Below are 23,964 nucleotides of genomic sequence, written 5' to 3' on the forward strand. Positions count from 1 at the left end.
GTGTGTGTGTGTGTGTGTGTGTGTGTGTGTGTGTGTGTGTGTGTGTGTGTGTGTGTGTGTGTGTGTGTGTGTGTGTGTGTGTGTGTGTGTGTGTGTGTGTGTGTGTGTGTGTGTGTGTGTGTGTGTGTGTGTGTGTGTGTGTGTGTGTGTGTGTGTGTGTGTGTGTGTGTGCGTGTGCGTATATATGGGCCAAGCCTTTTGATTTGGGGAGATGTGAGGTTCCATTATTCTTGCCAGGGTAAAGCTATGAGCCGACTGACCCCCAGCCTCTTTAACTAGGTCTTCATGTTGCCTTAAAGGGACAGTTCACCCAAAAATGAAATTTCTGTCATCATCTACTCCCCCTCATGCCAGTTGAAACAGGTGACGTGTGTCCTTATAACACCCAGGAACCTGAGAGAGAACCAGTCAATGGAGACCTCGAGTTGTGCTGGCAACCTCCCTGTGTGTTATATGAACAAACGTCACCTGTGTTTCAACTGGCATGAGTGTGAGTAGATGACAGAATTTTCATTTTTGGGTCAACTTTAACTACTATATAGCACCTAATCATGTGTGTTGCTGAGTCGACAGTGAATATAATGAATGCTCTTCTTAAGATTACCGTAGTTTTCTTTAGTTTTTATTTAAACGGAACACAGCCAAATGTAGCCTAAGCCAAAGTGGGAATAGAGCCAAGGCACCCATGTTAGATACTGTAAGGCACTTTGCATGAAAGCATCCGCCACATGGCATATTGTAGGCTTGTTTGTGTTTGATGTACTAAGCTCTCACGAACGCACACCACCAGGTCAATGGGATTCCATTTAAATTCACTGAATTTCCCACTTATCTCAGCCCTAAGAGAATTCCAGGACATTATTTCAGAACAAGGTTAATTTTTGACAGGCAGCCTGGCAGTCCACTAAACTATGACTTTGTCAATCTTTTGTCATTTTTGTCATTGTGGATTGGTCGACTGGGGTCTAAGTGTTTGCTCTTGACCTTGAGTCCAGTGGCTTGTGTCAGATTCAGTGTGTTGCATATGCTTTGACTTGTAAATGACTCATGATAAGACTGGCTAGAAGAAAGACAAATACATGAGTACAGTTGATACATATTAGAATTAAGTTAGAAAATAAGCAAGTTTCTTTGCTAGATACATTACTTTTTAATTGTATTCATTGCTACCTGTTTGCCATGGCTGTTTTTCTATGTCATACTAGACCACTGATTCGATACCTACTTTACATAAATGGCATTTGGTGAACCAAAGTATATTAAAAATGCACACATTTTTACATGGAGTAGCAATCAAATCCCTAATCCTTGCCATGTTAATGCCATGCTTTACCAATTGTGCCATACAGGTTCAGTACATTAGACAGTTGAGTGTACTGTGGAAAGAAAGAACAGGTTCAGTACATTAGACAGTTGAGTGTACTGTGGAAAGAAAGAACAGGTTCAGTACATTAGACAGTTGAGTGTACTGTGGAAAGAAAGAACAGGTTCAGTACATTACAGTTGAGTGTACTGTGGAAAGAAAGAACAGGTTCAGTACATTAGACAGTTGAGTGTACTGTGGAAAGAAAGAACAGGTTCAGTACATTAGACAGTTGAGTGTACTGTGGAAAGAAAGAACAGGTTCAGTACATTACAGTTGAGTGTACTGTGGAAAGAAAGAACAGGTTCAGTACATTACAGTTGAGTGTACTGTGGAAAGAAAGAACAGGTTCAGTACATTACAGTTGAGTGTACTGTGGAAAGAAAGAACAGGTTCAGTACATTAGACAGTTGAGTGTACTGTGGAAAGAAAGAACAGGTTCAGTACATTACAGTTGAGTGTACTGTGGAAAGAAAGAACAGGTTCAGTACATTACAGTTGAGTGTACTGTGGAAAGAAAGAACAGGTTCAGTACATTACATTACAGTTGAGTGTACTGTGGAAAGAAAGAACAGGTTCAGTACATTAGACAGTTGAATGTACTGTGGAAAGAAATAACAGGTTCAGTACATTAGACAGTTGAGTGTACTGTGGAAAGAAAGAACAGGTTCAGTACATTACAGTTGAGTGTACTGTGGAAAGAAAGAACAGGTTCAGTACATTACAGTTGAGTGTACTGTGGAAAGAAAGAACAGGTTCAGTACATTACATTACAGTTGAGTGTACTGTGGAAAGAAAGAACAGGTTCAGTACATTAGACAGTTGAGTGTACTGTGGAAAGAAATAACAGGTTCAGTACATTAGACAGTTGAGTGTACTGTGGAAAGAAATAACAGGTTCAGTACATTAGACAGTTGAATGTACTGTGGAAAGAAATAACAGGTTCAGTACATTAGACAGTTGAGTGTACTGTGGAAAGAAAGAACAGGTTCAGTACATTACATTACAGTTGAGTGTACTGTGGAAAGAAAGAACAGGTTCAGTACATTACATTACAGTTGAGTGTATTGTGGAAAGAAAGAACAGGTTCAGTACATTAGACAGTTGAGTGTACTGTGGAAAGAAAGAACAGGTTCAGTACATTACAGTTGAGTGTACTGTGGAAAGTACACTTAATAGATGGTGTTGTGTGCTTGTGTGTTTCACAGAAAAGCATGGGTTGTCTTTCCTGGAGACATCAGCGTTGGACTCATCAAATGTGGAGCTGGCTTTCCAGACTATTCTCACAGGTCAGTTTCAACAATTTTGCTCAAGTATTAATGGCTTGTTTGTGTTTATGCCAGATCATAGAATGGAAATGCAATTCATCCTAAAGGGCAGTTGTGCCTAGAGCTCTCAAGCCATCATTTTTTGATTCATTAGAAAGTTGTAGGCATCTGAGAGTTCACTTTGATGTACTTATATGAGGGTGCCTCTCTCCCACCACTAGATGGCAGCAAAATCCAGCTCATCAATTGACCATGTCTATCACTAATATGTAGACAGCAGCTCGAACACCACCTGATTTTTTTAAAGATCAAAAGCATGGATAGGCCTCTCACTCAGCGTGAGAGGTTGTATGAAGATGGCCATTCACCAGCAAACCAGTGAGTTTGTGGCCACAAATCCACTCTGGAATGCAAGTCCCAACCTACCAGATGCATCTGCGTGTTCAAGAAGACATTTCCATATTGCTTCTCAGTTATGTCATAATTATTTGGTACATGTTTATGGGCAATTTTCCCAAGAGGCATGTTTAGCCACCTCAACAAAGGTATTTTAAGTTAGAGACTAACACTTAGCCATTCTGCCTATGCTACGTCTTCAGCAGTAATTTCTAATTCATAAAAACTTCAAACCAACAAGGCCCATTGAGCTCATGAATGGAGAACAGTGGGAGTTAGCAGTGTGTTAGTAGGCCAGTAGGAAATGAACTCTGAACCCGCTGCAGCCAGTACACATACAGGTGTGGACAGCAGCAACATGCAGATCCCAGGTCAACAAAGGTCATCTTGTCAGGCGAGTCTCCATATAAGCCTCCATCTGATACTTTGGAGGATCTCTACTCTAGAAGTTGTTTCACCACTTAACATGCCATGTCTTGTCACAGTCTGTGCCAGGAGTATAGTTCTGCTTTAAACCTTCCTGCCCCATAGCAGCTTTGCTTTCAGGGCTGTTTTGTACTACACTTGGTTATAGTTTTTGTTGCCCTGAGTCAGCAGTCCTGCCCTCCTCCCCTCAGCTGGTCAAGTTCCCTCCCCAACACTTGTTTCTCATCTTAATGAGGATGAGCTGTATACCTTCAAATGGCGACTAGCCTGAGGTTGAGGTAAGCAGCATTTGTGAAGAAGCAGATGACACAGGCAGTCGGCAATAAAATAAACAATGCCAAAGTCCATTGTGTTTTTTTAACAGGCCTTGACTGCCACACCTTTAACTTCAGTTCAATATACTTATTTTGTTACTTATTTCTATCATTGTTATATATATATATATATATATATATATATATATATATACACAGTATATATACACACATACACACACACACACACACCCTGCACTGTTCAAACCATACCCAACCGTGGTGTCGTCCGGGTAGTGTAGCAGTAGATTCCCTGCGTACCAACACAAGGGTTGCAGGTTCGCGCCCCGTGTGCCCTCCGGCTTGGTCGTGCGTCCATACTAGCCTAGGTAAACCCAGCCACCACGTGACCTGCTCTCTCAGTTCCCAGTGACTGAGAACAGGTCTGAGAGCAGGTCACGTGGGGGATGGGTTTACCCAGGCTACGTCCATACAGGCATGATTGGCTGTGTCTACGGGTGGGAAGATGGATTAGGGGTATGTGTCCTGGTCACTGCACTAGCACCTCCTCTGGTCGGTCGGGGCACCTGGGAACTGGTTGGAGTAGCGTGATCCTCCCACATGAAAAGAAGCAGCTGGCAACTGCGCATGTGTTAGAGGAATCATGGTGCTAGTCTACGGCTCTCCCCAGTGGAGCAGCGACTGGGGCAGCAGGGGGAAATTGCCCAAGTACAATTGGGGGGGGGGGGGAATCAGAAGGAAACAAATAATAATAAAAAAACATACCCAACAAATGGGATCCCATGGAGCCAGCCTTGAGTGTGTGATGTTGCAATTCACTCTACCAGACTTTACAGGCTGTACTTTTTACTAAATTCACACATTTTAAAACTGTGACAGATCACACAACTTTAACACTACATACTGTACATATATGATACATCAAACCCTCAGCTACTTCTGCTCTCATTAGAATGTCAAAATATAAGCAATGCGTTTTTCAGATATGAACATTTGTTTGACACTTTGTTCCACTCTTTTCCACAGTACTTTCTGCTGTCAGCTAAAGAGACAGGAGTGTTTCAGACAGAGGCCGAACTGAGGGGCTGCATAAAGGGACATTGCAAGATAAATAGGGAGTTTTTTGAACTGTGAATCATGCAAAGCTACTCTAGTGGAGTGAGTCCCAGAATAAAATAATAAAATATAGAACTGAAATGTTGCATAATGGGTCCTCTTTGCCCATAAATAAACTTGCCAGATATCATCACGATGCCAGTTTAAGATGCAGAGTCTTACATGGTGTATTTCCTGCAACCAAGAGCCTGGATAGCACCCAGGTTGAGTTATACCGTCCTTTTTGTCCTTATCACATCCTGTCCCACTATTGCCTTGATTTATCTACACCTAACTCCTCCCCTCTCACCTTTCTCTCTCCCACAGCCATCTACAACATTGTGTCCCAGAGGCAGATGTCAGGACGCAGTGACTCGGACTTCTCACCCGGCTCCAATGTAGTGCCCATCACGGTCCAGCCCACCCAGAACTCAGCCAAGCAGGGTTCTTGCTGCCAGAACAACTGAGACCTTGACCTCCACCTTCACACAATGACAATAGCCAGATAGAAAGACAAAGACAGACAGGTAGAGAGAATCATTTCACACAAGCGCACTCGCACTGGGGTTGATTTGGTCCATTGTACTTTGAAATAAATGTTTCTATGAAGAGGGGAAACATGGGAGGGATGACAAAGAAGTTTAGGTAAACAGATGGGGGGAATTGGTACAGAAAGAAAGCAGTTGACTATTATCTTTGCTTCCATAATGTCTATATTGTATTCTTTCCACTGCGATGGTCTGTCCGTATCCAATGCATTCAGCTTTGCAGTTCCACTTGGAGCTTGATCAACTCCTAAATATGAAAGAGGCACATGAGCTGAATTCATTTACAACCAAATGAGAAATTGAGCACATTATAAGGTCCCCTTGGATCTCGTCACATTTTCTGTCATCGTGAACTGCCCTGCCCGCCCATTGAAAGCTCTATTTAACAAGCCTGCAGACGCCTTCCCTCAGTTCCCCACTAGGACAATAAAGATATGCATTGAAGAGACCTGGCATCTCTGAACTGTAACCCCCCTGTACTCTATTGTCATTCCCATTGTCCCAACATGTATTTAGAGTTTATGTCCCTTTATAATATTTATTGAACACTAGATTAAGGTCTGGTTTGGCCAAAGGGTTGGCGCATTAACACTGGGCGGTTTAAATTTTCCACACTGATTACTTCCCAGCGAAGGGACTTCTCTTGCTTTTTATGCTTCTGCTTTTGCCCATAATCAAATTTTTTACAGAGAGTTTAAGCCATCTTCCAACATGCACCTGCTGGAGTTTGGTTGAAGTTGGTTTTTTCAAGCTGTGTTCCACAGGGCATTTCAGAGCAATAACCTCTGGCCCTTACCTCTATGTATGTCATTTCTCTTTTTGATTGCTTTTGATCTGTGCTTGGTGCACATTCCTGCCCTGTGCACACTCTGGATTGCACAGACGAGCCATGCTCTGGCAAGCTTTTCAGGGTGTTGTCTTAACTCTAGATGGGATGGGATAACTGCATTGGCACTGCTGATGACCGTTTCACCTCTGAACCTTTTGGCTAGAGGGAATTGGTTTAAATGCATGGACAACCCTGTGCTGCTGCCTGCCTGCTAGCAGGGATGGATGGATCATGTTTCAGGGGATGGGGTAGTGAGGGCACTCAGCCCTGCCCTGCTCCTTGCTCTCTGATGTACCCAAGATGGTTTGTTTTACCTCCACTGCCCGCCCGCCTTCTCTCTCTCTCTACACACACTGTAAAATGGTTTGTTTTACTGTAAGTGAAATCCTCCACTGCCCACCCGCCCTCTCTCTCTCTCCCCACACCGTATGGAACTGAAATAGGACTATGCCTTCTGGGATCTCCCTGAGGAGTGCCCTCACTCACTTGTCTTTATTTCCTGGGGAGGGTGTGGAGGTGGGGCCAGGATTGGTTTGGTTGGTGTCTAATAGATGAGGGAAAAGGAGGAAGAGTGGTCCTGTTAGGGGCGGCATGTTAAAAGTCAAAGGGCATGCACACAAACAGCTATTATCCTGCTGAGGCGTTTCCACATCAACACTGAGTTCTCAACTGGTGGTGTAGGTTATTAGGGGTTTTTAAATGTTTATTCTAATATCTGTATATTTGGACTGCATATGTATAAATAAATCATTTGTTAATAGCCTGCCTCATTTTATTTCTTTTATATGGATTTTTTTTTTTTTGCAAGAGCTGTAAGTTGCAGGCTCCTCTGACATTTCATTAGTGACTCTGGTAGAGGTGCACAATTAGTTGTTTATAATTGTATTATTTGTTAGATTTGGTAATTGTAGAAAATTGACTAGGCCACAGTGAATTTCATTTAGGATGTCTACTGTATTTGAAACAAAACATGTTAAAATATACAATAATTTTGCTCATATCACTGGGACTAAAACTTGATTGTCATGATCACACTACTCAGCAAAATAATAATTTTAACCATAATCATGCAGTACAGTTACATCAAAAAATAGCACGAGTTCCAATTGGAGATTATTTCATTTTTGTTTTATTAGAAACATTTACAATACATCTTGAATCTTGGAAAAATAACAAAGAACCAAAACTAATATGGCGCAGATACAATAATAATAAAAATGTCTCCAAAAAATGTAATTCACAAAAAACATGTGCTATAAGAAATAAACCTGCAATATCACATGCCTTGTAAGAGCATGGTACACTGTAACAGAGTTCAAAGACTTTTTTTAATCCATCCATCAAAGTTGACGGTCAGCCACGGAGGGCCACATGGGGAACCCTCTCTCACCGTTCACAGAGAAACCAGAAACTAATGCCAGGTGATGCTGGCCCAAAAACTAATGCACTAAGACCACTATTAGACCGGTATGAAACACCTCTACTGTGCTGGAAGAATCGGAAACGCTACCAAGACAAACTGTCAGACTGTATCGGCCTCTTTGGAAAAGGTTGAGTTTCAACAGTGAGTGCCACTTCAGTCCTCATGCTTCACATGAGGCAGAAAGCGTGCCATTGTAGTGTCATTGTCAAGTTTTGTTTTGTTACTCTTATACCAACTAAGAACTTCAAGTCAGTCCATGTAATGAGGTGCCAACAAGCTTTTCATCATTTTCAGGTTAACTGAGAACACTAAATCAGGCGTAGAAAACATAGACATGGGGACTGAAATGGCCTCTCTTTGCCTGGCCTCAAACTCATGTCAACTTTCTTGTTTCCAAAGAGACTCCAACTATGAAAATCTAGAGGAGAAACAGCCCAAGAGTGCTGATGTTAAAAGATAACAGGACCTGCGCTGTTTCTCCTATCTAAGTGACCATACAACATACATGCAAACTAGTACGGATATGAATCTGTTGTTGTGTGTATATGTGTGCAGCTAGTTACATAGATCTACTACAGGGTGCACTGTTCTCCACTCTTAGATGCCCCCGCTCAATTTGCGCACTCCGTCAGGAAATCTCGCTTATAAAAGCTTTGATTCTCTCTTCTCCAAGCTAATTACTTTCTGTCACTATTGATCGCAAACTGTCCCGAGTAGTAGATATACAAATGTATGAGTGAAAGTGTGTACAAGTTATGTGCGACCCTCTTGGAAGAGTCGCAGCTGCCTCGTTCATTCCAAGCATTGCAGTCATAACATGTTTTATACGTTTGATAAGTCAAAGCCAGTTTAGATTACAGAGGAAATGAGTAATGGTTCAGTCAGTAACATGGGGTTAGTCGAAGGGGGAAAGGGTTACAGCAAGCAGCACTGCACAAAGAATGCTGATGCAGGAAAAATATATAATTGAGGCACAAAATTGATGCTCTGTGACTAAAATATCTCCAAATCCTAAAAAATATTATATTATTTTCTGTCATTATTCCATCGTGAATGCACTGATTTTTTAAATAGTGCATGTCTGAAGTTAAAATTTAAGCTATGGGGAACTCGCATCCCATTTACTTCATTTACTGTGAAGTACGTGGAAAAGGTGAGCATCCATAACTTTCATAAATAAAACTTCTAAACTTTTCTCATTTTAATTATTAGTAGAAACTGACTTCCCTGTGTTTAGAAATATATTAACTTCTTGTAATTTTAATTAAAAAACAAAACGTCTTGAGGTTACTCATAAATATGTTGCTTCTTTTTTTTACTTTTCATAAATAACATCCAGATACTGACTTTTTCCTCCGCTTTCTATGAAATAATAACCCATGTTAGCAAAATAGATTTGAGAAACTGTAATATGTTTTTTTTTATTCATTTTAAGTTACTTTCTATAAATGTACGTGGAAGAACTCAAATATAGTCTACGTTGAAAACCTCTCACAAATTCTTTCCAAAAAACAAACTAAAACTTAAAGCTCACTTGTAAATTGACAAAACAATAAGAGTAAGGAGTGCATTAAGTTGAGTGGTCATTTTTTTTTACATTCAAATGCATTTCTTGCTCACCGTGTGATTTAGACAGGTTGGTACAATTGCTTAAGTGCATCGATTGAAATAAGGATTTCCTATCACTCCTTAAAAAGGGATTCTACATAAATGCATAAAGACCTTTTCATATAAAGATAAGAAAAACACCAACAGTTTCTACCATTACTATTATAGTAAGCTTAATACAATATTGTAAATAATACTAACAAGAAATTAACAAATCAAATGTCACCGTGAGTCGCCTCACCCCTTTGTTCCTCCACTGAATCAAAGTGTGTTTCATACTGGGTGAGTTGGATAAATGAAACTTACACCTTAGCATATTCATTAGAATCATAATTAAACTTTCTGTATCAATTAGTTAAACTACAAGGTAAATATATGAATTTAAACTGACGTTCATTTTAAGGTCTTAAAGCTTTTTATACACTTCAGGTATCGGGTTGATGAATTCTTTATGGGATCTTACTTTTTCCAATAAATCTTACCTACTGAACAAGTATTTTACTAACATGCAATTAAACTTAACAATACAGTTAATGGCTCTCTAAATGATATGAACTAAAACCACAGTGTCGTTTCATTCAAACAAGGTGGCACTATTACACTGTCAACTCATTTACATCTTGTTACCAGATTACTTCTTACTCTGGGAGTTTTAAAAATCAGAAATTCAACCTGAATTTTCGACTGGCTTGTCAACATACTTCCATATCCTTCACAGTCTATTTATTACTGGGGCAGTCCCATTTGATCATCACTTTTCAAGGTGGGTCAAGGAATGCAAAGAGACATATATTCCGTGGATATTATTTTTTGACACCTAACCTGGAAATAGAAAACTACTGATAAAAGGACTTTTACACCTGTGTAAATGCTATGATGTGCTATAAGGTGGTCTCTTTGGGCGGGGTAGTATGTCAATTACCAGCGCCTCTGTAGTATTAAACTAATCTTACAACACTGAAACATGATGTGCCTTCATTTCACAGATATTGATTGACTGCACTCTCTATATGACTTTTGGGTAAACAGTCAAAGGAATTATATGAACGCTGATTATTTTTCACATTAAGCTTAATCACCCCGATTCAATAAACTCAATCCATCTTGGTTAAAAATAAAATAAATGATGCGATAAGTTAGCTCATGTCCTTGAAACTCTCCTTGTGTTTTGTTCTTTGGCTACATTTGACCTTTTTTCTTTCAAAAGCAATACAGGTGAAAAGTAGTTACAACACTAAAAAGTATCAAATAGTGCCATGAAGTCAGAAACTTAACATTGTTAATATGTAAACACAACTAGTCTCAAGATATGCTTCATCTAACTGAGAATTTTGTCCATAATCTAAGTAAATACACAGAATATAGTGTAAAATAACTGCTGGGAAACCATTTGGCTCAATGCATTTCACGTGGACAGCATAATGACAGCAATAAGAAAATGCCTATCTCCTATTTCTTACTACTGTGTCTAAGTTTCCAACCAAAGCATCCAGAAACATCAGTCTGTCACAATTGAAGTCCCCAGTCCTGCTTTTTTGACAAACAGGAAACATCTCAGTGCCCATGCTGTGCTCTTGAAATGCATTGTTTACACTTGACTCTTCACTTGTACAGCGCAATGAGGTTTCTTCTAAGTCACAGACATTGCATTCTCATGATTTCAATGCTACTTGGGAGCGGGAATCTTAAGGTTGGTGTTGGCCCACTCACTGTGTTAAGAGTCGATATGTCATAAAAAAAGACATGGAATTAAGCAATAATAAATGACTAACAGACTGATGAAACACAACAAAAACAATTAATGTTCCTGAAACCGTTACTAATTAATTATATCTCTTTTTCTACAATGGCATGAATCCATAATGCATTTTAAGCAGATATGAGACAAAAATGCAATGGTATTGTCCTAATAATCAAGGTCAAATTCTGAATAGTGTATGATTTTTAAGAACTGACTAAGCAGGCGTTTGTTTATTGTCCCAGTATAGTCCTATTATTGCTTTTCATCTCCTAATATACATAGAAACTGACTGTTTTGGGGATAGGTTATTACACATACTATTCATTTTTGCTAGTTTGGATTTATACATCAGTGGCTTCATAAAGGATATTCATCATTACAGTATATAGTAGTGTCTGGTTAATTTATTATCTATATATTTGGATGAAATACTCAGTTAATCCGTTTAAATAATATTTCTCACATGTATGGATCTAATATACTATTTTAATCAAAAGGATAAGGGGACGCGCATATAAAAATCAATTCTCCCTAAAAGTCAGAAGCATTTTTGAATTTCATACGCTAAAACATTGACAATGATATTTTCAGTTTGTAAAAATAATCAAAACCTTTGTCTGCATGTTCATAACCGATACACATATATACATAGATGCTCAGAGTCCTTTCCCATAAAGTACAATACTCATCAAGTTATACAGCGTCTAAACAGGGAGAATCTCCAATAAGCCCTCTCTTAATTAAACCAGTGCAAAACTCAACCAAGTCATCAGCATCGACTGAATGGATGAGAGGTCTCCCAAATTACCACTAGTACTAGTATTAGGAATAACAAGAACCACCATAATACAAAAGATGATAGGGAATCCTTATGTGCATGTCTTTCAAATTCTATGAAGAAATATTCACCATCAGTGGTCGGTTTGGTATTAATCAAATGCGCATGTTTTGTAATAAGGTGCTTTACTCTACATTTTAAGTAAAGTGTTTTAAGGGCCTAATTTCCTGAACCCCTCTAATCCCCACCCAGGCAGGTTGATTCACATTCTTTTCTCCAAAAATAAGTACTTTAAAAATAAGTACTTTTAAAAAGTTGTTTTAGGGGGCAATACTATCAAAAGGCCTAAGTTGCTACCTTGCATGCCAAAGTGAAGGCAATATCAATATTTTAATAATAATAAAACATTAAGGCAGAAAACAAAACGACAAAAATACTAAGTCCAAAGAACAGTATCATACTGCCTTGAATTTGACATTGAAAGCTTAGGCCAAACCACTGTGCAATTTCCCCATCCATAAAATGGTCACTATTATTTATTATTTCTACATCTGATAGAATTCAGGGTACTTTTTGCAAGTATAGTGCTTTCTTCACAGTCCACACACAAAGTGAGCAGTCTGCTTATAGTAGAAAAAGGGAGAGGGGGGGCTGTTGTGTCCTTATATAGGAGACAACAGTCTACTGTAATTATTCATCCTTTTTGGAAAGGGAAGCTGACTGAATTGTTCTCCAGTACAACACAATAGAGGCCAGCTGAATCACCGCTGTTCACCTGTCATCACTGGCCCACATGTGGCAGCACCTCAGACTCTCTGCAAGACCTGAATCATCCATTAAGTTCCCAGATCTGCAAGGTCTCTTTTTTTTGGGAGCAGACTTCTCTTTTTCTCCCCAAAAACCCCCCCAGCCTCCCCTCACCCCTATCCTTCAACAGCTTTAATCCCTTCCCCCCATCCCCTCTCCTCTAGCCCTCTGAAATCCCCAGGCTGGGGCCAAGGCAGACGCAGAGGGTGTGTAATTTGATTCAGCATGAGTGGTGGCTAAATGGGGCGTTTCCTCTGCTTTCCTGTCAATTACAATTGTCTGATTTCATTCTGGAAGCTCCAAGCTGGCCAGCCATTGGCTGAGGTCTGGGTGTCCATAGTGAAGGGGCAGCTGCAGGAGGTCCCATACAGTAGGGAGATGGCAAGGGGGAGCCAGGAGGTAAGGAGGGGCGGGGCCAGGAGGTAAGGAGGGGCGGGGGCTCTGTGGAAACTCTGATCTGCTCTAGCGCAGTCGCACAAACAGGCCTCCTTCCAAATTTCATGGGTGTGTGCTGGGGGGAGGGGGGGGTAATGCTGCACCCCATGTGATAAGATCACACAATCTGTGAACGCATACATTTTTCATCATCTTGAAAGGGAATACTATACACTGTGTGTCATTATGGTTGAAATAGGTAATTGGTGTATCTACAGTACTGATAACTGTAGATAATTTATTTTGTTTCGAAGCCTCCTCATTTCACAGGCGCTGCCAAATTCGTCTCTTTTCTTTCAAATGTGTGTGTGTTGGGACAAAAGAGGCCCCTCTCCCCAGTAGGGATAGCTGAGAGCAGCAGAGAAGGAGAGGAAAGAGAGGGAGGGAGGAAAGGGCGAGGAAGGACTGGAAGGAGGGGGTCCTATTGGCCCAGCTGCGTCCAGACTAGCCTGCCTAGCCCCCTGTATGCTCTTAACAGCGGGGCGGGGCAGTGAGCTGCTCACTGCGGGGCCCTGTCCTACCCCTCTATACAGCTCCAGAGTCCCCACACGGTCCGCACCTGGACCCAACCATTTGCCTAATTATCAATGAGTAGATCCAGGCCGTGTCCGAGCACTCGGCAGCCCACGCCGCTACTGGGCCCAGACAATACGCCCCACTTGGGGAGGCAATGCATTGTGGGACGGCTGCAGTCATTATGGCCTTGGAAAGCCAACGATGGAACTGTAAGCAGGAGGGAGAAAGGCCACTCCCAAAGAAAAGAGAGAAAGAGAGACCTCCAACTTGAGGTCACAGCCACAGTGTACCATGAAACACCTGCTCCTGTACAGCTCTGCTAATTACAGGGGAGACAGCAGGCCCCTCAGAGCTCACATACAAAGCTGCTAGCATAGGGGATGTGGAGTAAGGATTACTGATTTGGGCCTGTGTATTTTACAGTGTCGACTATTTTAATGAGTCTGTTGCTGATTTGGGAAACAGCTATACGTTTTACGCGGCTTCTGTCCACACACTAATTCTGTTTCTTATTTACACTGTGTACACCTCAGAGAAATGCTTGTCGACTGGAGCTCTCGTTTTGTCCTATATCGTTCGGCGATCGTGGCCAAATGACCACACAAGACAATAAAGCGCGGTTAAGGTGGCTTTGAAACGAGTCCATCGGGGAGACAGATCTCGAGAACTAGCCAACTGGATGAATTCCAAGGCTTTCGGCCCCACAAATTAAATCAGTGCTTAACGCCAACCGAGGAACCACATGCTTTTCAAGTGCCACGAGGAGCAAGCATTGCTAAATCTTTTCAACAAACTGCAGTGACCAAGGTGTAATCAATGACTATTGGAAAGAAAATTTTACTCATATTTTGTACAACTTTCATCTATCTCTGTGAATAATGACACTAATAAAATATAACCAAATACTATAAATAAGTGATGGAATGTCCTATTCCCTATAAATTGTTAACCTGGTTTACTACCAGGTGTAAGAATGAACTAGGGGGTTGCTTTTTCTTCCTTTTCATTAAGAATACCAAGCTTTGACCAGAATAAATTAATCTCTTCTTCAATTTGTCAAAATTAATGGATTGGCCCAATTACATCAAATCACAATAAAAATGATAAGCTGAATTCACCTTCACATCTGCTCCTTAAATTTCAAGGTATGATTGACAATCCTATTTGAGACCAATATGATTGTAAGGTGCGATGGAAATTCAATCTTTTTTCCTTCTAATAACAACATACTGACTTTCTAGGTAAATCAGGTGCAGATTGGGTACCTCAACAATCATCCTCTTCCTTCCATATAAACCCACTTCATGGTAAAATAAAAAAATTGAATAATAAAATGTTCACATTACTATCTACTTCTGCCTACACTGTGATTCATGAATGAAAAACAGCAGCAGTCAAAAAACTGAAAATGCAAGGTACTATACTTCTCTTATAAACAAAACTTTTATAAAATATATATGCATATATATATATAAAAGAAAAACTTAAAAATATTTCTTATACTTTTTAGTAAAGCAAGCAGTGCCTTCTAAAATATCTGCTTGGTTGTTTTTAAATTTTCTGGAAAAAAAACAAAAAAAGTCCTTACGTATTATAATAATAATCATAATAATAAACAGTAAATAATTATTGAACAAACACTGATGAAACTAATGATAAAAACTGATGTGGTTTTTCCTTAAGAGAATATTCGGATGGCCTGCGTGACCAGGGTGTGGCACACTGGGCACTCTGGGTGGTTGAGCTCACAGATTCGGATGGCACACTCCATGCAGAAGAGGTTATGGCCACAGGGCACCAAGGCAGCCGTCACTTTGCTTTCGAAGCAGGTCATGCAGTCGCGCACGGTGGCCGGCGGCGAGTCCGGCACCGGCAGGCGGCCGGGGAAACCCCCCCCGGCCGAAGTGGGCTCACTGTGGGCGCGGCGGGCCTGGGCGTGGGGTGAGCCGGACACGGCCACAATGCTGGTGACTGAAGAGTTGGTGGTGCTTCCTCCCCCGCAAGGCTCTGGCAGACCTGGGGAGAGTCTGGTCAGGGGGAGGGGCAGGCCTCCGAAGCTCTTGGAACGCTGCTGGGCGTAGAAGGCCACCTGTTTGGGATAGTCGGGGTCACCCCAGCTCTGGGTGCCCTCAGATCCAAAATAAGAGCAAGGCTTCTCTCCGGGGCTGGAGAAGTTGCCCTTGCTGTAGATTCCCCCTCCCTCACCTCCTCCTCCAACCATGGCATCTGAGAAGTTCTGGCGGTAGCTGCTGGTGAGAGGCTTGCGCTGGCCCCCCTGCAGCCCCCACACCTGCTGTAGCCGGCTCTCCAGACCACCGCTGCTGCCCGCTGGGCTGCTTCCGCCATCCGGGCCCAAGCAGTCGTTCTCGTTGTTGTGGTCGTGCAGGCCTCCCGTTCGGAAGGCGATGTGCGCCTCGATCTCCTCGCGAGCCCGCTCGGCATTGCTCGGCGACCCCGTGATCTCAAAGACGGGGTCGCGGTCTCGACTGGGAGTGACGATGTAGGTACAGGTTTGCTGCTGGATGCGTTTGATGGTGGAACCTTTGGGCCCCACCACCAGCCCCACAACGCGGTACGGCACTCTCACCTGGATGGTGGTCTGACCTGGCAAAGGTGTGGGCGGGGAGCCGCTAAAGGAAACGCCCAGCTTGTTGCGGGATGCCCGCAGCATGGAGAAGTGCTCTGCAGCAGAGATGATTTCACGGCGAGCCAGTGCAACGTCCTCCTTCCGACCAGTAATTAAGAACACAGGCTCCTCTCCTCTAACTGGCGTTTTGATGTAGGTGTTGGTCTTGGCCCGCAGGGCTTTGATCTTGCAACCTGCAGAGAGACACCAGCAGATATTTTAACATGATACACTGATTCACATGTTGTCATGCACACATCAAATAAAGACATTACAAGCATGAAAACACAACTGTTGTCGTCAAGCGTCGTCAAGCTGATTTCAGAGAAATTCTTACATTTCCTTTGTTCAGTACACATGTTCATCTTTTTTTTTTCTCTTTCAATTTTTCTGACCAGACAGTGTAGCTGTAATATGTTGATAATGTTGTGTGATTTCACTGGCAAGAGATTCACAGAATATTTTACCATAATTTAGGACATTTCCAACACCCGAGCATTAGTGTACTTATCACCTATCAGTGTCCACTAAATCAGAGACACCACTTGTTAATGGATGGTACAGAGCTGTTGGCCAGCAGACAGATCGTTGTTCTGGAGAGGTGGAAGAGTGAGAGCAGATGCAATACATGTGCAATATGCAGGCGAGCAATCATCTTCTGACCTCTCCTTGAACTTACAAGACAATACAGCCGGCCTACACATGCATCACTTTTGTGCCATTCCTTGCCCGGTGTTTGCCCTGTTTTTGATCAGCGTATAATGGCTTACTCTATTAAGTGCTTTTAGGGGAGAGTCTTGATGTGAGAGAGTGCAGGTTCATGTTATTTCATGTCAAATTACCTGAGTCTGTGCCGCCATTGGAATGGGACAAAACAGGGAACAAATGAGTGATTGTTGAGGATTTTCTCAGCTACATTTGAGGTCAAGAGGAACATGATGAGAAAAGACACAGCATTTCTGTTTATATTACACCCCATGAAGAATGCATCAAGGCCATTAAGTGTGTCCATTTCCATTCATAAATCCAGGCAGCTTTCTCATTAGGGCTACCGCATTTATTGACGAGTCAACCATGCCTTTCCTGTCTCAACAGTGTCTTAAAGAAACCAGTGGGTCTCTTTGGCCTGCTAACAATCATCAGGAATCTATTGAATGAACAGATCTCAGCTCATCACAGCAGACTCCAGGTGCTTCAGATCACACAGCAGCATGTATCAGAAGCACCTCAGATTGAAGACGAAGTCTCCCTGCTAAATAGCCATACTTACTTCTGGAACACTTACGTACTTCACTGGCACCAGTGGCAGTGACTTGGGGATATTGATATGCTGGCGGTTTAGCAGCTCATACTCAAATGAGAAAATCCCCTTTGTTGCCATTGCCAATGCCTGATATTGCATTAATAGACTTCTCCATGACATGTGGGGGTCAAAGAGCAATTGACAAAGCCGGTGCCTTGGAGTGCATCACAGATTTTAATTGGCGCAATTAAAGAACCATCTGTAAGCAAAATTGGCAAAGGTGAATTCATTCTAACCCAAAAAGAAAGCCACCAAAGACTACATGAATAGTCAAGTAGAACTTCTGGAAGTTGTCCACTAAAGCTCAAAGATCATTCTAGCTCAATTCAGAACTGTATGCTTTATTTTTTTCAACTGGGGAGCACGTTGTTCATTACTGAGCTGTAAGGGACGCCTGTGGTTCAGACAAGCACACCCTTGATCCAGTGTGGTTCTGTGGTAATGAAAGAGTTCCAGAGGAAGGTACAAGAGCATCCTCCGGAATCAATTCCTGTGACTTTGACAGAGGAGAAAACAATCATATCCAATCCATCCCCTTTCTCCATGACAGGATGCTCCATTTGCCAGATTCACCAGGCGGGCTACGATGCACGCCGGTCCTGATAAGGGGCGGGTCGCGCCAACTAACGAAGGCCCTGAATCAAAAGCAGCTCATCTTAAATCACCCAAATCAGCACTTCTTCTCGGTCAAGGCAAAAGGGCCCTCTTGCTGCACTTGTGCTCAGTGGATCCCCCCTCTGGCTGTCTTCAGTTACCCCATTAAAATTCAAAGCTTACACTTCAGAGTAACGAACAGGAGCCGCGATGGGAGATGAGGGGCACTTAGCGGCACAAACTAAATCCACATTACCACAGCAGTGGAGCAAGAAAGGGGAGTACAGCTAAAAGAAGCCATCCCAACTCTTCTGGACCCACTTGACATTGTAGAGACCTGTTTATTTTGTGGCACAACGATAAATTAGGAGTCACTGATGATACCCTTTCCACTGTCTCTCTACTCTCTCTGCCTTACCCCTCTGTCTCCCTCTCTTCCTGACTTAGGCAACCATGTGGTATTGAGAGTGTGCAGTGAAGTGGGGCTCATGAGGAGCCCTTGTGTTGAGCTCCTAGGCGGGACTCCCATTCAGCTTTTAGATGCTACTGCCCCCCCCCCCCTTCCCCATCCATCCGTCCATCCTTGTTTTTCCTGCCCCTCTCGGACAATTGGGCTCATCACAACGGTCAACAATGGGTGCAGCCACATAAGCAAGCACCACCACCAAACACAAAGGGGAAAATTCAACTTCTGGTTCTGAGAGAGAGAGAAAAATCTCATCTACTGGGGTTCAAACTTGACAGATACAGGCAGCTTGGATTGACTAAGAAAAAATCACCTGACAACAGATTTACTGAAATGAGCTCAAACAATAGGCTGTTTTATCAGAAAAAAAGACAAAGACTAAACCCAGAAAACAAAACAAAGGATTCCCACTTCTTGGTGCAACTTCTCGCTGAGTCACCCTTCAAGACCATCCCGTGTGCAAAGTAGTCTAATAAGGCGCCCCTCCCCTCATCCCCCCCCCCCCCCCTTCCCCCTACACACACACTTTCACACCTTTGTTTGACAGCTGCTGTCATTCAAGTTCAAGTCCTGGGTGAAAAACCCATCCTTCCGTAAGAAAATGGATTGAATCTGTAATTTGAATGGAATTTAACTTTACAACTCACTCATTCAAAAAATGGGGGGAAACAAGCTCACTCTATTGTCCAATTGTGTCACTGGGGCAGTGCGCAACATAAACAATGGGCCGAGAGAGAAGCAAAACATCTTCAACCATCACAGCCGAATGGGTTAATGATATTGTGTGTGTGTGTGTGTGTGTGTGTGTGTGTGTGTGTGTGTGTGTGTGTATGTATGTATATATGTATATATGTATATATGTATATATATATATATATATATATATATATATATATATATATATATATATATATATATAAGTATAAGTAACCATTCAAGGCGAAAGGTATCCCTGTTTTCACCAGCTCCACGTTGCCTTTTTGAACAGTCTGGCGCGTTTCAGACGACAAAGGAAGCAAGTGCTCTTGGTGCTCCAGTGTGCGTCTGTGCGCTGACATTGATGGCGTGGATGTGGAATAATGCGCCCAGGAGGGGAACGGGATCCACTCATGCCTTTGTACAATTCACTTTCAAGCTCAATAAGCACAAAGGAGCCAACGAGTTGTTACAACGTAGCAGTGTAACGATGAGTGCACGCGAAACTTGCAACATTGTCGCCAAAGTGGGAGGCTGATGTCTCTGGGGAGTACAACAAAACACACACACACACACACACACACCACTCCCTTTTCTTTGTCAATAACACCAGGTAAAATTTACAGAAGAAAAAACTAAATCTACTGGAAACCACGGGGGTGATACTGCATCACAGTTAGCATGATAATAGCCTAAGTTTGGAGGGAAAGATTTTGCAACCCAGCGGTTTAACGTTACCTTGTCTCCCCACTATTTCGGCCACATGTTCAGAGCTGGGCACTGGGACGCATTCTGTTATGTTGCAGCCTCGTCCTTTCGTCTCACTTGAGGAGCTCTCGTACAGGGCGCACAACTTGCTCTTCCCTTGCAGAAGCCCCGTGTCCCCGCCACCTCCGACGTTGTTAGTGTGGTTGTGGTGGTTGTTGTTATTGTTACTCCGGTCCTGTACTCCCGTGGTTGGGGCTCCGCCGCCGTCCTCGCCTTCCCCGAGACCCAGCAGAGACAACTGGCCCAGCGCGACCCTGAGGGCACGGGAGTCGTCTTCCTCCTCGTCGGGCGGCACCAGGAGAGCCTCGCTTCCGAAGCCGGAGCCGGCCAGATCCCCGGCGTAGCCCCCATTTTTCTCCATGATCCCTGCTAAAACCAGCAGGCTAGGCATGGCTAACAAAAGAGTGTGTGAGACAAAGACAGGGGAAAGAGACTGGAGAAACAGCACCCGTGCCGCCTCCTCCTCGCCCCCCTCCTTCCAATTCCCCCCTTTGCGCTAGTCCCTCCCATAGACCGGCCCCCTCTCTCTGTGTCCGCCAGACTTTCAATACAGTAGTCTCTCTCCGAGCTCCAGGCGAACGGGACACAAGGCCCGCCGTCTGCACGATAGATGGGGCTCGGCGATGTATTTGCTCCACCCAGTCTGGTTTACACAGTCCCCCTCCTCGCCGAGACAAAACGAGCAGCCCTCCCGTTGTACCATTCCGTCTCAGGTTCCCAAGCCTGTGGCATCTCTCATCGAGCTGCCTTCCTTCACCTATAGAAAAAGAAAAAAAATATATATCGCCGTTTCCTCCCTCATGTACCGCGCACTCCTTTTTTAGCCATAGCCTACTCGTTCAGACTCAGAGCTCTTGAGCTGCAATGACCGCATTTTGGCGACTTATGTAAGGATATCAGGATGAAAACAATTGCGCATCAAAAGGTGCAAGGACTATGCAATTGGAGTGTTACACGTGGTCACCCAGACAGAGGTGCGACTGAAAAACATGGAGTCAACTTTATTATTAATAGAGGAAGAATTAGAAAAGAGCCGATCCTGTATATTGGGGCCGGGGGGGGGTACATTGTGGACTATCCAACATGTTATTCGAGAGGGAAGGAGTTAAAAGTGACATTTTTAGGGGGTCCGCCCACCTCTCTCCAGCCGTGGTTTGCGGCAGGTCACCGCGTTGTTGTCTCCGGCGCCGTTGCGCATGGGGATGCTATGTATAGGAGCTGGGAAGGGGGGATCGGGGGTGGGGGCTCTATGCTCTATACGAGGAGGAGAGGAGAAAGGGAGTTGTCAGACAGGCGTTGCAGACCCTATGCAGCGGGTGGACATCAGAAAAGCCCTCGCACATTTCCCGTAAAAGCGAGGCTTTTGCAGCAGCCCCGGTGAACAAAGAACCGCGCCGTTCGTTTCGCGAAACAGACTCCCCAAGATGTCCTCGACACAAGCCACGCCTGACGGCATGGCTGTACAATAACACAAAGACCCAACTGCTGTAGGCTGCTACCCTACTAATGACAACAACAATGCTACTACTACTACTACCACCAATAATAATAATACTAATATACTATTATCGATCATCTTTTTTTTTCTTTTTTACATTAGGTGTCAAACATTGGAGTCAATTCACTGAAAACCTTATGTATAAAATTGTCCCCCCCATATTATCATTTGGTTATCATGTGATGAATTCATATAAAGTCATCAAACTATCTTGTACAGGTGCATCAGCTTAGAGGGAACATTGGGCCTGAATTCTCCCCTGATTATTTTTATTGGATATCATCTAAAAATACATTTCTGGTCATTTTTGCTTGACCTTTGCTCTTGAGTACAGTGAGAAAATGAGCTCACTTAGGCAAAGGAACTGAAAATGCCATTGCCATACCTTGCCATGCAACAATTGATGCCCATGGGCGATGTTTTCAAAGGTTTCAACTTGGACAAAGTGTCATTCTCAAGTGACCAACATCCAGACTGAACCCCAGCCAGTGTAGTTGCACTGGGGAAGATTAACTGAATGGCATGACAAACTGGGGATATTTACACTGAGAAAACATTAATTTCAACAGTAAACAATCACCTAGCCTACATGTAGCCTACCCTCCATGCCACAGGAAACTGAAAACTTCCAATTTCGGCACAGTGAAACAATTACAGTCACACCAACTACTAGTTGATGGGTTCTGTACCTGGAATTTGAAAATTAATATAAATTACTGTTAAATTAAATTGCTTTTAAATCTGTTGACTGAAAACTGGCCCTGTGTGTGTGTGTGTGTGTGTGTGTGTGTGTGTGTGTGTGTGTGTGTGTGTGTACCCAAGGGAGGTGTTGAATTCACTCTGTAGCCTTATCCAGATTATCTGTGCATTTTAACCTCATTTATTAAATTCAATTTATCATTCACCATATGTGTTTTCCCAGACTGTAACTGGATTACAGGTATAATAACAAAAACAACTAGAGTGTTTCATTTGGGCTTATATGACAGACTGAGCATGGCATGTGACTATTAGATTCAGCATGAATATTTTAGCATTTCTAGTGTGAATGCCTTCTGCCTTCTAATAACACACAGAATATAACCAGAAAATTCCCAAGCGCCGGGTCTGAAAATAGAAACAACATACAGTAAATGACGAGATAAAATGTTACCAGAAAGCCAGAGCAGGTATATTTACATGCAGCATAATCATAGTCTAGACTTCCTCCCTGGGTGCCAATCAGGAAGGGGCTTGTTCCCCAAGGGCATGTTGCAGATGAACTCACATGGAGACTCCTGGTATGAGGCCAGGATTAAAACATCCCCCATTCCACCCAATAACACAAATACTAAATAGCAGCAGGAGGAGAGCAGGATGGCGTGATGCATAAAGGACCAGAGGGTGGGCCCAGGGGGTCTGCCCCTCGCGTCCAGTGGAGAGGCCAAAGGATTGGTGTGAGAGCGCGGTCAGGATGGGGATGAGGACTAGACGAGGGCCAGCTTTTCAATGGTGTGCCGCCAAGTAGCCTATACCAGTGTGTCCAAGAGGTCGTCTGGCTCCATTAAATGGGGTCTTCTGGGAGCCCAATGCCCCAATCAATAATAAGGATGGATCAGGGATAGTGTTACCCCCTCCTCTGTCTGGGTGTGTGAGTTTGGTACATGGCTTTTGGGAGCCTGGTTCGTGAAGCTGCTGCTTTCTCTCTGTCTGCTCCATTGTGTCGTACATTAACCTGTGTGACCCCGAGCTGAGCCTGTTTCACTAACAAGAACACCTTCTCCTGCTCTGAAATCCAAATGAGACACAGCAGGTCTGCTTTACACTCAGACCTTATTGCCTAGTTGAAGGGTGCAGTTGTCAGCTGTACACTTGTGTTTGTGTGTGTGTGTGTGTGTGTGTGTGTGTGTGTGTGTGTGTGTGTGTGTGTGTGTGTGTGTGTGTGTGTGTGTGTGTGTGTGTGTGTGCGTGCGTGCGTGTGTGTGTGTGTGTGTGTGTGCGCGCGCACGCACACGCGTGTGTGTGCACGTGTTACTGTTATGGGATACTTGTAAAACTCAGAAAGCTGAGGTCATGTTACTTGCACATAAAAAACACTCTCAATGATCTTGACCATCTGGTTGTCAGACTGGTCCCGTCTCTTTTCTCTCCTGTTATGAAAGGCTGACTGCATCTTTGGGGAGATGCTTTGGTTTATCGTGCCACAGATACAGACACCAATCTCTTTGTCCAACGACCCATGCAAATACTGCATTCACCTATATGGACAGTATCGGTCTTTCAAAGAAGACAGGCTTAATAGGCTGTAAAGACATCTCGGAGAATCCCAAAAGGGCATCTCTTTGACTTCCATGGCCAGATGTCCTTTTCATGACATTTGTGGTGCCCCGCTGTCACTTGAACGAGGCTTGTGCGAGCACAAAGGGACGTGTTGGCTCAGCACCACGTGCTGATGCCATGTAGTGAAGCGCCACTCAGGGATGATGTAAGACTTCATGCAAATGATACCACATCTCCTGAGCTGAC

The 23,964-nt window shown here is 43.2% G+C and overlaps 2 protein-coding genes across 2 annotated transcripts in view; one reads left to right on the plus strand and one right to left on the minus strand.

Annotated features, from left to right (window-relative positions):
• The window catches only part of rab11al (RAB11a, member RAS oncogene family, like), a 15,183-nt gene extending 8,223 nt beyond the window's left edge, over nucleotides 1–6,960 (plus strand). Inside the window, exons 4-5 of the mRNA XM_083642612.1 lie at nucleotides 2,572–2,652; nucleotides 5,151–6,960. Of these exons, the coding sequence (XP_083498738.1) occupies nucleotides 2,572–2,652; nucleotides 5,151–5,290 (221 nt within the window). The 3' untranslated portion in view covers nucleotides 5,291–6,960. The remainder of the gene's footprint in view (nucleotides 1–2,571; nucleotides 2,653–5,150) is intronic.
• An 8,226-nt stretch (nucleotides 6,961–15,186) lies between these two features.
• Nucleotides 15,187–20,367, minus strand: mex3a (mex-3 RNA binding family member A; the record flags this gene model as incomplete). The annotated part of the gene is made up of 2 exons (XM_083639383.1): nucleotides 19,932–20,367; nucleotides 15,187–16,328 (listed from the first exon to the last, which is right to left on the minus strand). The coding sequence occupies exons 1-2, from the start codon at nucleotides 20,350–20,352 to the stop codon at nucleotides 15,187–15,189; spliced, it is 1,563 nt and encodes a 520-aa protein (XP_083495509.1). The 5' UTR covers nucleotides 20,353–20,367.
• Nucleotides 20,368–23,964: the final 3,597 nt, after the last annotated feature.

This window comes from Poromitra crassiceps, assembly GCF_964638095.1.
Source record: "Poromitra crassiceps genome assembly, chromosome: 1".
In the NCBI taxonomy this organism is placed as follows: domain Eukaryota; kingdom Metazoa; phylum Chordata; class Actinopteri; order Beryciformes; family Melamphaidae; genus Poromitra; species Poromitra crassiceps.